Here is a 14,094-nt window from a genome sequence, read left to right as displayed (position 1 = left end):
GGACTACCAGGCTGCCAAGAAGGGGGCTCAGCAAGTAAGGGGACTGGCCCTTTTCTGTTCTTCGTGGAGTCTACTCACCTTGTCCTATCATCCCAGGACCCACACAAGCCCAGCTCCCCTTGGGAGTACCTGGATAGACAGCATCAGCCATGCCCGTGCTTGTAGGAAGTCATCAGCATGCCATCTACCCACTGCCTGTCACCTAGGGGAGGGGGGGACTACAGTGTTTGTCTCCTGGCAGAGAGAGGTCCTTGTTCCAGAATCAGAGAGCCTAGGAAAAAACAAGAACTATCGGATCTCCACAAGTGAAATTATGAGAGCCTTGCTCTTCAGCATCTTTGCCCAGCACCCAGACGAGGCTCCTGTAGAACACTCCTATTGCACCATGGAAATGCCCCACACAAAAAGAGATATGTTCAGGAGTAACGGCCATAGGTCACTCCTCCTCTTCTTTTTCTCCTTCTCCTCTAGCTCCTCTTTGACTCAGGCTCTAACCCTAGTTGAGAAAGAAATGAGGCAGATTTCCTGAAATGTGTATTTAAAAAGCTGTCAATCTGAGCTTGTGAAGTGGCTCACTAAGCAGAGGCACTTGCTGCTAAGCCTGATGACCTGAGTTGAATCACCAGGACTCACATGGTGGAAAGGGAAAAGTGACACATGAAAAGATGCACACACACACACACACACACACACACACATACACACACACACACACACACACACACACACACACACAAAACTACACACACATACACACCACACATATACCATATACACACACTACATACACACACACACAACACACAAACATACCACATACAACACACACACACACCATATACACATGCCACACACACATACCACATATACACCATACACACACATACCACATACACAGTACACACAGTACACACATCACACACTCTCACATACCACTTAATGGACACATATTGATAAATAAATCATTTTGAGCTGTCACTCTTACTCCTCCTAGCCAGAGGCTGATGGGTGGGGCCTGGAAGCTACAGTGTGCATGGATGTGTTGCTGGGTGAGAGGGGTGTTTAATGGGTTCTGCAACCCAAGAAGCCCAGGGTTTCAGCACACTCCCCCAGCCCCTTCTCAGAGCCAGCAGCTCTGGACTGACCAGGAAGAAGTCAGGTGACCCTCTGTCACAGAGCCCAGAGGTGTCTTCCTGCCATGTCTCCCTCTTCCCAGCCATGCACAAGTGCACATACTACACAACAAGCACCTGAGCTGCCACTGGGCCACCACGCCCCACCTCCTGGGCCACCATGCTCCACATCCCGGTACTTACCCTCTTCCTGAACACAAAACCCACAGTCCCTCGCCCAGAAGACCTGAAGGTGCCTTGGGGGAGTTGGCTGTACCCTGCCCCAGATCCACAGCAGCCCTACATAGCTGCTCTTAATCCACATAGTAAGTCTGCAACCAAAACACAATGTACCTCCTTAGGCCTGTTCCAGATACTTGCTATAGAGAAGAAGTTCCCAGCAGCCTCCCTGGCCATCACCTCTGCAAGTCCATGGTTACCTCCATCATACCAGTGACATCTGGCCTGCTCAGGGAGGCAGTCTTAACTACATGGCACTGTCATCTACCCTCAGCCCAAACTTAGACAAGCTAACTTCTCATTTAGAAAAATAGTTTCATGGTTACCAAACAATGCAAGGGCCACAAAGAGAAAGAAGAAGCTGCCAAGCCCTGTTTTATGTGGAAGGTTACACTCTCAAGTGTGATGTTTGAGGACAGCCTCCTGCTTCTTTCTATACCCTACACACAGTGTTGCATTTCCCGCCCACCCAGAGCCATGTATGGATGAGGGAGGTTGCTTACCTGTGTGCGAAGGACACCCAGACATCAGAGTCACCTCAGTCATCATGCCACACAACTGCACCTGGCATGTGTCCCCTGATGCTCAGAAGACAAGCTTGAAGTTGGAGATTGTGGTCCCCAGCCAGAGCGGGGTCCATCGCCCTACTGCATATGATACTTGGATGGGTCCAGAGGTGATAGACTACCCATATGCCCAAAGGTGGCCTGGCTTCTCAGAGGTCAGGGATAAGCCTACAAGGATGAGAACTCCCTTGTCCAAGTTATCACAGAGACAGACTCAGTCCCTGTTGAGGCAAGGGATACAGGACTACCTTCCCAGGTCTTCAACATGCTCCCCTAAAGCAGCCAGGAAGCCAGAAGGTCAGCAGTAGCAACACCAAACTCTCTGGGCAGGGATACTCCCAGGCCAAGTGCACTGAGAGCAGCCACAAGCCTGGCTGACCTCTGGCTTGCACTGGGGTTTCCTGTGGGCTCAACCCTGCTGCTCCCATCCTACAGTCACAAGTCAGCCTGGACACTTAAGGAGCAGTTCAATTCCTCGTTCTGCCTTGGCCATTCATCGCTGTGGCCAACTGCAGATTTGGACTACAAACGAAGATACGGGCATGCGCTTCCTCCTTGGAATGTGAGGATCTCCTTTCAGCAGACTGGCCCCAGGTCCACAAAACTACCCTGATCAAACTACCCTGGCTGTGGTCACTGGGGAGTGACCACTAATAGCCCCACCCAGGTCAGACCTGGTACCTGAAGGATCGTGAAAGGGGATGGCTGCTCTGGTCCTTGGGATCCATCCCGGTTTCAAACAGCAGCCACAGAGGTCCTCCAGGGCCGAGGCCTGGAAGCAGTGTCTCCACCAAGCTCTTTCTGCAGTCAGCCATGTGGTGACCAGAACCCACTTGCACCCTGAGGCTGCTGTGTTCCTCTCCAGCCCACAAGCATCTGATGAGGTGGCAGATGTCTCCACCTGCCTGTGAGAGCCAGGCCAGCCCTGGGCCTGGCAGGAACAGCTTCCTGCACATGGTTATTTATGCCTCTCCCCGTTCTGGGTCTGTGAGGGCACTTTTGCCAATTATGTAGCTGGCAACAGCCAGGCCCTGGGGACTTAGAGGATCCCTGAGGGTAGACCTTCTGCCCCTGGGCTACACCACAGTTCTCACCCTTATTGACTTTCTCCTGGCACTGAAATTCAAGCCAGGTGCCCACACACCTGTGGAGCAACAGCCTGGCATATGCACCACCATATGGGATGCAGTTTATCTGCCCACCAAATGCTGGGTGCCACTGGAGGATTCCCTGTGCCTCAGTTTCCCTCTATGTAAGTAGGACATTGATATCCTGCATACCCAGGCAAGTTGGGAAACAAACTATGAGCTGTCCCTATTCTAGCACCCCTACAGCCTTCTGGAAAGAGCTGCTGCAACACATACCAATCCAGACTGGGTTTGCCTGGTCCATCCTGAGGCTACTCCTCTGAGGGGAGAATACCTCTGCTCATGTGGACAGGAAAAAGTTGTGATCCAGGCAAGGAACTGCCACTGATGACCATGCAGTGTGGGTCATGGCTCAACTCTGAGCTCTGTGAGCATCAACACTGAGAACTGCCTCCACCCCCCACCCCCCCCACCCCCCCCCCACCCCCGGCCCATACCTCTGGAACTCTCTTGGGTACCAGGAAGCAGCATGAGGCTTACAGCCACAGAGTGTATGGAGCTGGTCACATGGGGCCTGGGCATCAGTGGCAGAGACTAAGCAACATGGAATGGGGCCCCGGAGGTAGGACAAATGCCCCTGCCACCCTCAGTCCATTGCTTCCCTACAGCTTTGGGATTCCAGGACAGGGAATGCTTGGCAGCTGTTCAGGAAATGCATAGACCTCAATGGGCCACAATCAAGAATGGCACTGCCCTGGGGATGTAGCCGCCACACAAGACCCTGGATGCCCTAATAGGTAGCTCATTAAAACTGTTGCAAAATCTCTCCAAGGCCCCATCAATTGGCAACTGCTACAGGTGCTGCCTGGTCTGAGGAGACACGGGGCTGCCTTCTGTTAGGCTGGACATGCTGCCTCCCACTACGATGACACGGATACCTCAAGGATGAAGAAGGAAGGTTTCTCAGCACAGAGTGCTTGGAAGTCTGGATGTTGCTTGCACGTGGCCTAGGTTTTTCTCCCACGTGAACTTTCAGGATTTGCATTCTATGCACACACCCTAAGTTGCTTTCTCATTTAGCGTGAAGCACCCAGCATTCACAGAAAGTGGCTTAAGGACACCTCAGCTGTGGGAAACTCTGAGTTTCCATTCCCTCAGATGGTTGGAGCATTTAGAATTAAGTCTCTAGCTCTCCATTAACATAGCTATTCTCATGCAGGGAGAAGCTGGGAGACAATGAGCCTGGCACTCATAGGACACCCTACTCTTGGAATTCCATTTTCTATAAAACAGGTGGAAATCTTCCCCAAATCTCAGCCCCAGAGCTAAGTAACAGGACACCAAGTGGGTCTATGATGTACTAGCTTGGCTTTTGCAAAGAACAGTACATAACACTATAGATAAATGTCCTTTAATGGTGTGTGTGAGAGAGAGAGGTGGGGGAGGGGAGTTGGAGGAGCTAGGGGATAAATACATCTGTCACAGGCATTAGAACAAGGCCTGTCCTGAACCCATCCCAACTTCCACAATAAGGTAGCAGGAATATGTCCATTTTAGAGCTAAGAACCATGTCTGTGAGCTGTAGGCCTCCCACCCAGCTACAAATGGCTCCTGAGTGGTAGCCTCAGGAGTGGAGTGAGCTGGCTTACGTAATTTCATGCTATGGTTGGGGGTCACCACAACAGGAGGGACTGTATTAGAGGCTCACAGCATTAGGAACATTGAGAACCACTGCCCTGCAGGAAGAGCCTCTCTTCTGATCTAACATCCAGACTACATAAAAACAAGCGACACAAATAGGATCGACCCACCTAGAAATGAGCAAAAGACTTAAAACCAGACATCTCTCCTGAAGGAAAGGAGGACACCGAGGGAGGCTGGTCAGCCCTGTGGAAGGAAAGACAAGGCCTGGCCAGCCTCTCTCTGGCACTGTACTCTGTGCCCTACTTTGCTTCCTAAAGTGAACAACATGACCATAGCAACTTGAGGAAGAAAGGCTTTATTAGGCTCAGAGGTCACAGTTCATCATCCACAGAAGCTAAGGCAGAAACCAGCAGGCCGGAACTGAAGCAGAAGCCATGGAGGAATCCTGCTTACTGGCTTCCTTCCAGGCTCACCTTCAGCTAGCTTACCTTTCTTTTTTATTTGTTCTTTGACAGCTCCATATATATGTATGTGTATATGTATCTTATATAAATATGAATATGTATGGGTATATGCGTGTGTATTGTATATGATGTATATGTGTATTGTATATGATGTATATGTGTATTATATTATATATGGTGTATATGTGTATTGTATATGATGTATATGTATATTGTATATGATGTATATGTGTAATGTATCTTGGTCATATCCATCCCCAAGTCACTCTCCCAGCATATATTCCCTCCACCTCTATTCCTTCTTCCATTTCTCACTTCTTATTAGTCCTTTGAAAATATCAACACTATATTTTAGTCATATTTGTCCCTGCCTCCACTTTTCCCAGAGCCATCCTCCCTTTCCTCTCCACCCACTTGTGTGCCCTCTTTTATTTCTTTTAACCCATCATGTATAGTTGGTGCTACCCATATGCTCTCTGTGTTTGGCCATCCACTGGTCAACTTTACAGAGGCCACACCCTTAAAGAAAGCTTATTCCTCCTCTCCAGCAGATGCCAAGTGCCAATAGCTTCTTAGCTAGGGCAGGACTTCATGTTCACCTCCTTTCTCCATGCTGAGGTTTTATCTGGTTTGAGCTTGTCAGGTCTTGCACATCCTGTCACAACTGCTATGAGTTCATATGTGTAACTGCCCTGATATGTCTGGAAGACACTGCTTCCTTGTAGCTATTCACCACCTCTGACTCTTACAATAGTTCTTTCTCCTCTTCTGAAATGATCACTAAACTTTGGGAGGAGGGAGTGGGTGGTGATTTAAATGAGACTGGCCTCATAGGCCTCTGCGTTTGAATCCTTGGTCTTCAGTAGGTGGAACTGTTTGGGAGGGATTAGGAGGTGTGGCCTTGATGTTTCAAAGGCCCATACCATTCCCAGTTAACTCTTTCTGCCTCTTACTTGCAGATAAGCTGTAAGTTCTCAGCTACTGCTCCAGTACTATGCCTGCCTGCCTGCTACCATGCTGCCAACCGTGATAGTCAAGAACTCATCCTCTGAACAGCAAACACCCAATGAACTCTTTCAGTTGCCTTGGTCATAATGTCTCTTCACAGCAACAAAAAAGTAAGACAGGGTATGATGTAGATGTCTCATTCAGTGCTGAACATTCCACAGTCTCATTATTCTCTGAACCTTAACCAGTGATGGGTCTCTGCGTTGTCTTCTATTCCAAAAAGAAGCTTTCCTCATGAGTGCTGAAAGATGCATTGATGTATGGGTATAAAGATAAATCATCAGGAGTCGGTTTAATACTATGCACATTTATCAGAATAAAGCAGTAGATTCTCCACAGGGCTTACAACTTGTTTACTCAAAAGTTCTTGGATACAGTCCAGACCCACAGTGAGCTGGACCATCCTACATCAATCATCAACCAAGACCAAGAAAATGCTCCCACAGGCCATCTAACTTAGGCAATTCTTCTATTGAGGTTCTCTCTTCCCGGATGTCAAGGTGACAAGTAAAGCCTTTACCCCTTGTGAGTGGCAGTTCTCCAAGCAGAGCGTTCATATAGAAAGCACCCAGATAGTTTAAATTCCACTGAAATTGTAGACAAATGGGATGGCAAGGTTAAAAAAACAAAAAAACAAAAAACAACCCACGGTGGCACTGGGTCGTCACCCTTTGTCCTTTTTGACAGACACTGGTTACTGGCCTCTGTAACTGGTCTGGTAAGTACACCTTTAACTACTATGCAAGGAGCTAAAAGGAAGCTGGGCTTGATGGTTAAGTCTTGCAATGGTTAGTTCAGTGACCTATAAGAAGACTTCAAACAAGCAGATGAAGGAAGGAAGGAAGGAAGTTGGTACAGGATGTGAATGAAAAAGTCACATGGATGAAAAGAACTACAACAAGGAGAAGGAGAATCTGAAAAACAGCAACAACAACAAAAAAATCAGGCCGGGCATGCATGGCGTTACAAGCTTGAATCCCAGCACTTGAGAGGCAGAGGCAAGTGGGTCTCTGTGACTTCAGGCCAGTTTGATCTACACAAGTTCCAAGACAGGCAGGGTTCTGGAATCTAACAGAAATGTTAGAATGATGAAAAGCCCCACCCAGTAAGTCAGTCTGGAAAGCAATTCCAGTAGACCACATCAAGCAACAGAAAGAGCACTGAAGACTGAGGGGAAAGCTAAAGAAATACTATACTCAGATGAGTGACAAAGGAAAAAATAGCACCAGTGAAATGGCTCAGAAGGTAAGGGTACCTGTCACCAAGCCAGATACCTTGACCTCACAGATATCTGCTTGCCTCAGCCTCCCAAATGCTGGGATTAAAGGTGTGCCCCACCACCACCACCCAGTAACGTGACCACTTTTAAGAAATGCAGAAGTAAAAACTTTCTAATAAAAGCACAGACTAAAACAATCCATGACCAATATGCTGCTAAGAAGAATGAATATTCATAGATGATGGGTGGAATATTCTCCAGATGTCTCCTATGGCCTTCCAATCTGTGGTGCAATTTAATTATGTGCTTTCTTTCTTTATTGATTCCCCCCCCCCAGGAGATCTATCAACTGATGATAGTGGTATATTGAAGCCACTTAACTATTATTGTATCATGGACTATTTTGTCCCTTTAGGTACAATAAGACTCAATTTATAAAACTATGATCACTGGGCATTCCAATATTCAGAGAACAATATTTGTTTTATCTTCTTGAAGGATTTCTCCGTGTATTAATATGTAGTAGTGTTCCTTAGCTCTGAGTTTTCCCTGAATTCTATTTTTACAGGCTTGAACCCAGCTGCTTCTGCTTATTTTGGGATCTTGGTTGCCTGGCATAGAATTCTCCATCCTTTTGCATTTAGACTAGGTGATCTTTACCAGTGAGAATGAAATCCACCCCACATTCCCTCCCCCACCCTGCTTCCTCTTCTGTTCCCCCCCACTTTTCCCTCCCTACTTTATGTGCCTTTAAAATATCCACTGAGTCCATTTAATGCTATCTGTGTGCACCTGGCTATAGGACAGTCACTGGAGCATAGGTAGTCCCTCCGAGACTGCAGCACTGAAGAAAATTGACTCTCTTTCCCCAGCAGCAGCCAACTGCCAGTAGTTCCCAAGACAGGGATGACCTTCATGAGCCCCTCCCCCATCCGTGCAGAGATTTTCTGCAGATATTGTGTGACAGACTTTTCCTAGGGAGATGCCCACAACACCTATGTCTACTTACTGGAGAAAGTGAACCCATGAGAGACCAAAGTCCAACTTGATGAACCAATGGATTTTATTGAAATAACTTATAGGAATATGGCTGAGTGGTTAGTTACAGGAACAGAAACTACTTAAGGACAGCTGCATCACCTAAGCCCATCTCGACATGAGTGAAAGCCCACAAAAACACTAGAAGTGTGGACCACTCTGTACAGCCTACAAGTAGCTCAATAGGCTGGAGAGTATCCTTTTCAAGTAGCCCACTTGGTCTGAACCTCTTTCAGGTAGAATAGCTAGTTTTTCTTTCTTCTAGGCAGTTCAGCTTGTCTCTGCTGCTTTCACATTGTTCTCTTGGTCTCTACTTCGAGGCTGTCTGTTTTGTCTAAGAATCTTCATTTTAGTTTGTCTGAGTCTCTCAGTAGTCTTTTCTGTTTATATAATCTTGGAGGAGGGGGCTAGAAAAATCTGGTCAGTTTCAGGGACTTCCTGAGGCTATTTGAATTGTTCACTTCCTGTGTTAATGAGCTTAATTGTAGTGTGGAATGTTTCAACAGACCCTTCCTCAACTATGCTGTGATTTTTGGCTGGCTTGATCTTATGCAGGTCTTATGCATATAGACCCAAACACTGTAAAATCAGACATACAACTGCACTGCCATGTCTAGCAAATACTGTTCTCCTACAGAGATCTACTATCTCTAGATCTTGTAATGGTTTCTGCTTCCTCTTCCTACATGATCATATACCTTTGTCAACTAACTTCTTAGCTTTCAAGTGTGATTTAGTTATTGTTACTATCTTTAAGTTGACTTATGATATATAAATATATACATATTCACTCCTTGGTCCTGTTCCTCTAGAGAACCTTGACTAGATAGTCAACTTCACTTAGAATCACCTAGAAGACAAGCCTCTAAGTGTGTTGTTCCAAGGAAGTTTAACTGAGAGGAGAAGACCCACCCCCAATGTAGGTGGCCCCATCCCATGGGCTCTGGTTACAAATTAAATCGAAGGGGAAACAGGAGAAAGCGGGTGAGCTTCCTTGCCCGTGCCAATGTCCAAGCTGTTCCTGCCATCGTGACTCCCCTCCACAATGGACTACATCCCTGTGAACAGTCAGAAGAGACTCTTCCCTCGAGTCTTGTTTTGTCAGATATTTGATCCTTGAAACAAGAAAAATAAATTAAAAAAAAAAAAAGCTGGGCGGTGGTGGCACACTTTAATCCCAGCACTCGGGAGGCAGAGGCAATCGGATTCTGAGTTTGAGGCTAGCCTGGTCTACAAAGTGAGTTCCAGGAGAGCCAGGGCTATACAGAAAAACCCTGTCTCGAAAGAAAAGAAAGAAAGAAAGAAAGAAAGAAAGAAAGAAAGAAAGAAAGAAGGAAGGAAGGAAGGAAGGAAGGAAGGAAGGAAGGAAGGAAGGAAGGAAAGAAGGAAAGAAGGAAAGAAGGAAAGAAGGAAAGAAAAAGAAAAAGAAAAAGAAACTAATACACTTTAAAGAGGGACTTGGAAAGCATGAAACGCACTCTTACCCACTGGTGAGCAGATGACAGCACACAGCACTGGGGACAATGGCAAAAGGTGAGAGCCACACAGAAGTCAAAAACATGATGCTTTACACCATGACCCCTCAAAGAGTGCACAGTGTGTGATCTGGCATGGCTCCCGGCGGCATACCAGCATACCGGTGACACAACACAAAGGGCCCAAGGCTAGGATGGTGGCTGCTTCCTCTGTCACATGGAATCTCCCCAGGGGACTGGACCCTCCCCTGCAGGCTCACAGACAGACTCATGGACAGGCAAGTTAGAGTCTGCCAAACAACACTGGTTACACCCCAATTTGCCTTTGAATGCATAAAGAAGCCCTAACTGACTAAAAAGCTTATAAAATAAACAATAATGTTAGATCTGCACTCTGATGCTGGTCTCCAGAGTCTAAATCCCTGGCATCTTCGTGGGCTCCATCTCCATTTCCCCCACTTTGCAGTGTCTGTTCCCACAGTATTTTTTTAGATCTATTTGCTTTATTTCACATAGAAGAGATTATTTTCTGCACGTATGTATAAGCACCACATGTTAGCCACCCACAAGGGTGGGTCAATTATGGGCATTTGATTTCCTGGAACTGGAGTTAAAGCTGTCAGCCACTATGTGGGCACTGGGACCTGAACCCAGGTCCTCTGCAAGAGTAGCCAGTGCTCTTAACCATTGAGCCAGCTCCCCAGCCCCAAAACAATGAGACTGACTTGGCAAAGATTCAGAATTTGGCCATGCCATCTGGGCAAGGACCCATAGCAGATGTGTGGTTGATGTGGTCACTCTGAGAAAAGACTAAGACCTTCTTGCAAAACTTCCAAGTCCAACTCCGATATCCTCTTTCTCAGGTCTGGATCCAAGAGCAACTTTCAGACTGCAAACAAGAGCTATGTGCTGAAGTGTCACCCGGTGCTCTCCTCAACCGTCAAAGGCTGGAAACAGCCCAAGTGAGTGTGCTATGGTCACACCTGGGACAGCACACAAGGTCAGCTGGAGGGAGTGGCCCAGGAGGAGAGGATCTTGGTAACAAAAAGCAAGAACTGAGAGACAAGACAAAGTAACACCCTCTGCCATATCCTTCAAGTGCACACAAAGCCCAGCCATGTGGGGGGACAGGTCAACCATGGCAACCAGTGAGCGCCCCCTGAGAGGAAGGGGACTCAGGTAGGGAGCTGGGGTCATTTTGCACTTTTCTTCTCTTGTGTTGATTGTTCTTCCTGTCCCTTCATAAAATGAATGCGTGAACAGATGTCAGTCCTGAGGGGAAAAAATGAAAGGGGCTCTGAGATCTGACGGAAAAGCTTCTTGGTTCTCAGCCAGCTCTGGAACCGAGGACCCTGCGGGAAGCCTGGGGCTGGGGAGAAGACAGGAGACTTCCCAACTGAGCACAACTCCCCCTGGGCCTGCAGGAACCGCCACAGAACTCCACAAATTGTCCTGAGAACAATTCTGGTCCTAAGGCCTAGGGAGAGCTAGGCCACTAAGGAGCCCATAAAGATAATGGAGGCCCAGAGCAGCAGGCCCTGCGAGATACCGAGCACTTCCCCAAGACCTGCAGCTAGAAACAGGCAGAGATGCTGCAGGGATGCTGCCTGGCTTGCTGAGAACTTGAAACAAAGGGTTCAGGGAAAGCAATACCTTCCAGGGACCCTCATCTGCTGCCACAAGCCTGGTCAGACCTGGGAACTGGAGGTCCCAGCCCCGAGGCAGGGGTAGCATCCATCCTGTGCTAGGCTGCCTGCCTTTCATAGTACTCCGGTACTGTGAATCAAGCATGCAAGGGATCAGGCTGAAAGGCTTCCACCCCCAGTTTGCAAGTGGGACCCCTTCTTGTTTTGGTGACCCACTCCCTTTCCATGGTGACAGCCCTCAGGCTCCTCCCCGACTCAGCTCAAACCACCAGCTGGGATTACCAAGGACCCTGAGCAGTGGAGATTAGACCAGCAAGACCACAGGCTCCGGTGAACCCACGAGGGGCCATTGCCTGCTGTTAGTGAATTCACCATACCAGAAGAACCAACTGCCCAACCCAGGAAATAAGAACCAACTGTGGTGAGAGCTGCTCAGTTTGTGAAAACTACACTCATCCAGCAATCACCATGTCCTGTCCAGGAACAGAGAGCCTGGTGCTAGATGTGATCAAGGGACTGGGGCTGCTCCCCTTCCATAATGGGCCAAGGAAACCATGAAGTCTACTGCTCTGTTCCAGATCTTCCCGTCTGCCCTCAGACACCTAGTGACAGAGATGTCTCTACGGGAAATTCCCAAACTGCATATTTCACTTGAGAATTGGTGACAACACTTTCCACTCAATCTCCAACAGTAAGTTTGCTCCTTGGGAAACACAGGGTGGGAAATGAATTCTGGCTCACCAGTATCTGGGCCATGTTAGGTCATCAAATGTGGAGGTGAAGTCAGATGGAATCACATACCTGTAGCCCTGAGTACTGACTCAGGAGTCGGATGCCGGAAGATACTGAGTTTGTTGTCCACCTTGGCTACAGACACTGTCTCAGGGAGAAGAGAAAGGGAGAGGAGACAGTGAAAGTAGAGTGAGTCATCTCCCCCCTGCAACCCTCTGCTCTGTTCTCTCCTCCATTTGGTGGCCCTGTGACTAGTGGAGGCATGGCCTTTCACTCTGAACCTCCCGGGTTCCCTGGTCACAGGAAAAAGCATGAACTCACCAAGGTACCCGAGTCTTCAGACAGGATAGCAGACAAAAGCCAGGCCCTATGGCCTCTGAGCAGCACATGAGGCCAAGCAAGTTTTTTTTCTGGAACTGTATGTGAGCATGTCATGTGGTATGAGCATGTGTGTACATGTATGTATGTGTGTGTGTGCGCATATCTGGTATGAATGTGTGTGCAGCCGGAAAGCATATGCCTGTGTATTGGGTCAAGGAGGGTTACACATATTCACAAATGTGTAATAAGAGGGGGTGTTCCTGCTCATACTGATGTTCAGAGACCCCATTGCTCAGGTGTCAGCCCTTGGTAGATGTGGAAGTGAGTTTCAAGATGGAAACGAACAGTGAGAACTGTAGCAGATCCTGAAGGTGCACAGTGAGAATTCTCTCTGACCCATCCCTGCAAACAAGGCTGACCCGTCCTGGGAGCCCCAGCAGAGAAACATCCCTCGGTCCTGGGATGGTGTGGCAGCACTTGCCTTTGAGACTCCAGCAGGGCCTCAACAGATCTGACCAATAAAACAAGGGCCCATCACATGGGACACTTGAGGGCACTTGTTCCAGGGTGCTCAGAAGTGGCCTCTCCAGCTAGAAAGGGCCATGAGCAACTGCAGCAACAACGCTTTGGTGACAGAGTTCATTCTTCTGGGTTTCCCAGAGCTGTGCCATCTACAAGGGCTGCTATTTGGGTTCTTCCTCATCATCTATGTGGTGACTGTCCTAGAGAACCTGGTCATTGTGGGCACCATCAGTGCTAGCCGGCAGCTACACACACCCATGTACTTCTTCCTGGCCAATCTGTCTGTGCTCGAGACCCTCTACACCACAGTCACAGTGCCCAAGCTGCTTGCTGACCTCCTAGCAGGGGCAAAAACCATCTCCTTCTCGGGGTGCCTCACCCAGCTGTTCCTCTTTCTTTCTCTGGGCTCCTCTGAGTGTTTCTTACTGTCCACCATGGCCTGTGACCGGTACCTGGCCATCTGCCGTCCACTGCACTACCCAGCCATCATGGATTCAAAGCTGTGCCTGCATCTAGCTCTTAGTGCCTGGCTTGGGGGCTTCTTGGCCTCCTTTGTGTCCACGGCTCTCATCTCTCGCCTCAGGTTCTGTGGCCCCAATGCCCTCAACCACTTCTTCTGTGATATCTCACCTCTGTTGCAACTGTCCTGCACAGACACCACTGCCATTGAAATGCTGGACTTTGTGGCAGCTTTAGCAGTACTTGCAACCTCTCTGATAGTGACCTCAGTCTCCTATGTCCACATCATTGCCACTGTCCTGAGGATTCCAGGAGGGGCAGGCCGCAGGAAGGCCTTCTCCACCTGTGCCTCTCACTTGGTGGTGGTCTTGATCTTCTACACCACCACCACTTTCATGTATGCCCGGCCTCATGCCATAAGCTCCTTCGACCTCAACAAGCTAGTATCTGTGATTTACTCGGTAGTGACCCCCCTGCTGAACCCTATAATCTACTGCCTGCGCAACCGTGACATCAGAGAGGCATTTACCAAGTTCCTGCAGCCCCTCAGGTTCCCCTGA

General features: G+C 48.4%; 1 protein-coding gene across 1 annotated transcript; it reads left to right on the top strand.

Annotated features, from left to right (window-relative positions):
- Nucleotides 1–13,155: 13,155 nt before the first annotated feature.
- On the top strand, nt 13,156–14,094 carry Olfr522 (olfactory receptor 522). Its single transcript, NM_146952.1, has one exon. The coding sequence runs from the start codon at nt 13,156–13,158 to the stop codon at nt 14,092–14,094; it is 939 nt and encodes a 312-aa protein (NP_667163.1).

Source organism: Mus musculus, chromosome 7 (genome assembly GCF_000001635.26).
Source record: "Mus musculus strain C57BL/6J chromosome 7, GRCm38.p6 C57BL/6J".
Classification (NCBI taxonomy): domain Eukaryota; kingdom Metazoa; phylum Chordata; class Mammalia; order Rodentia; family Muridae; genus Mus; species Mus musculus.
This window is presented reverse-complemented; position numbering and strand designations above follow the sequence as displayed.

Excerpts from the sequence above, each read along its gene's own strand:
- Olfr522 (NM_146952.1), top strand. The coding sequence starts at position 13,156 with ATGAGCAACTGCAGCAACAACGCTTTGGTGACAGAGTTCATTCTTCTG.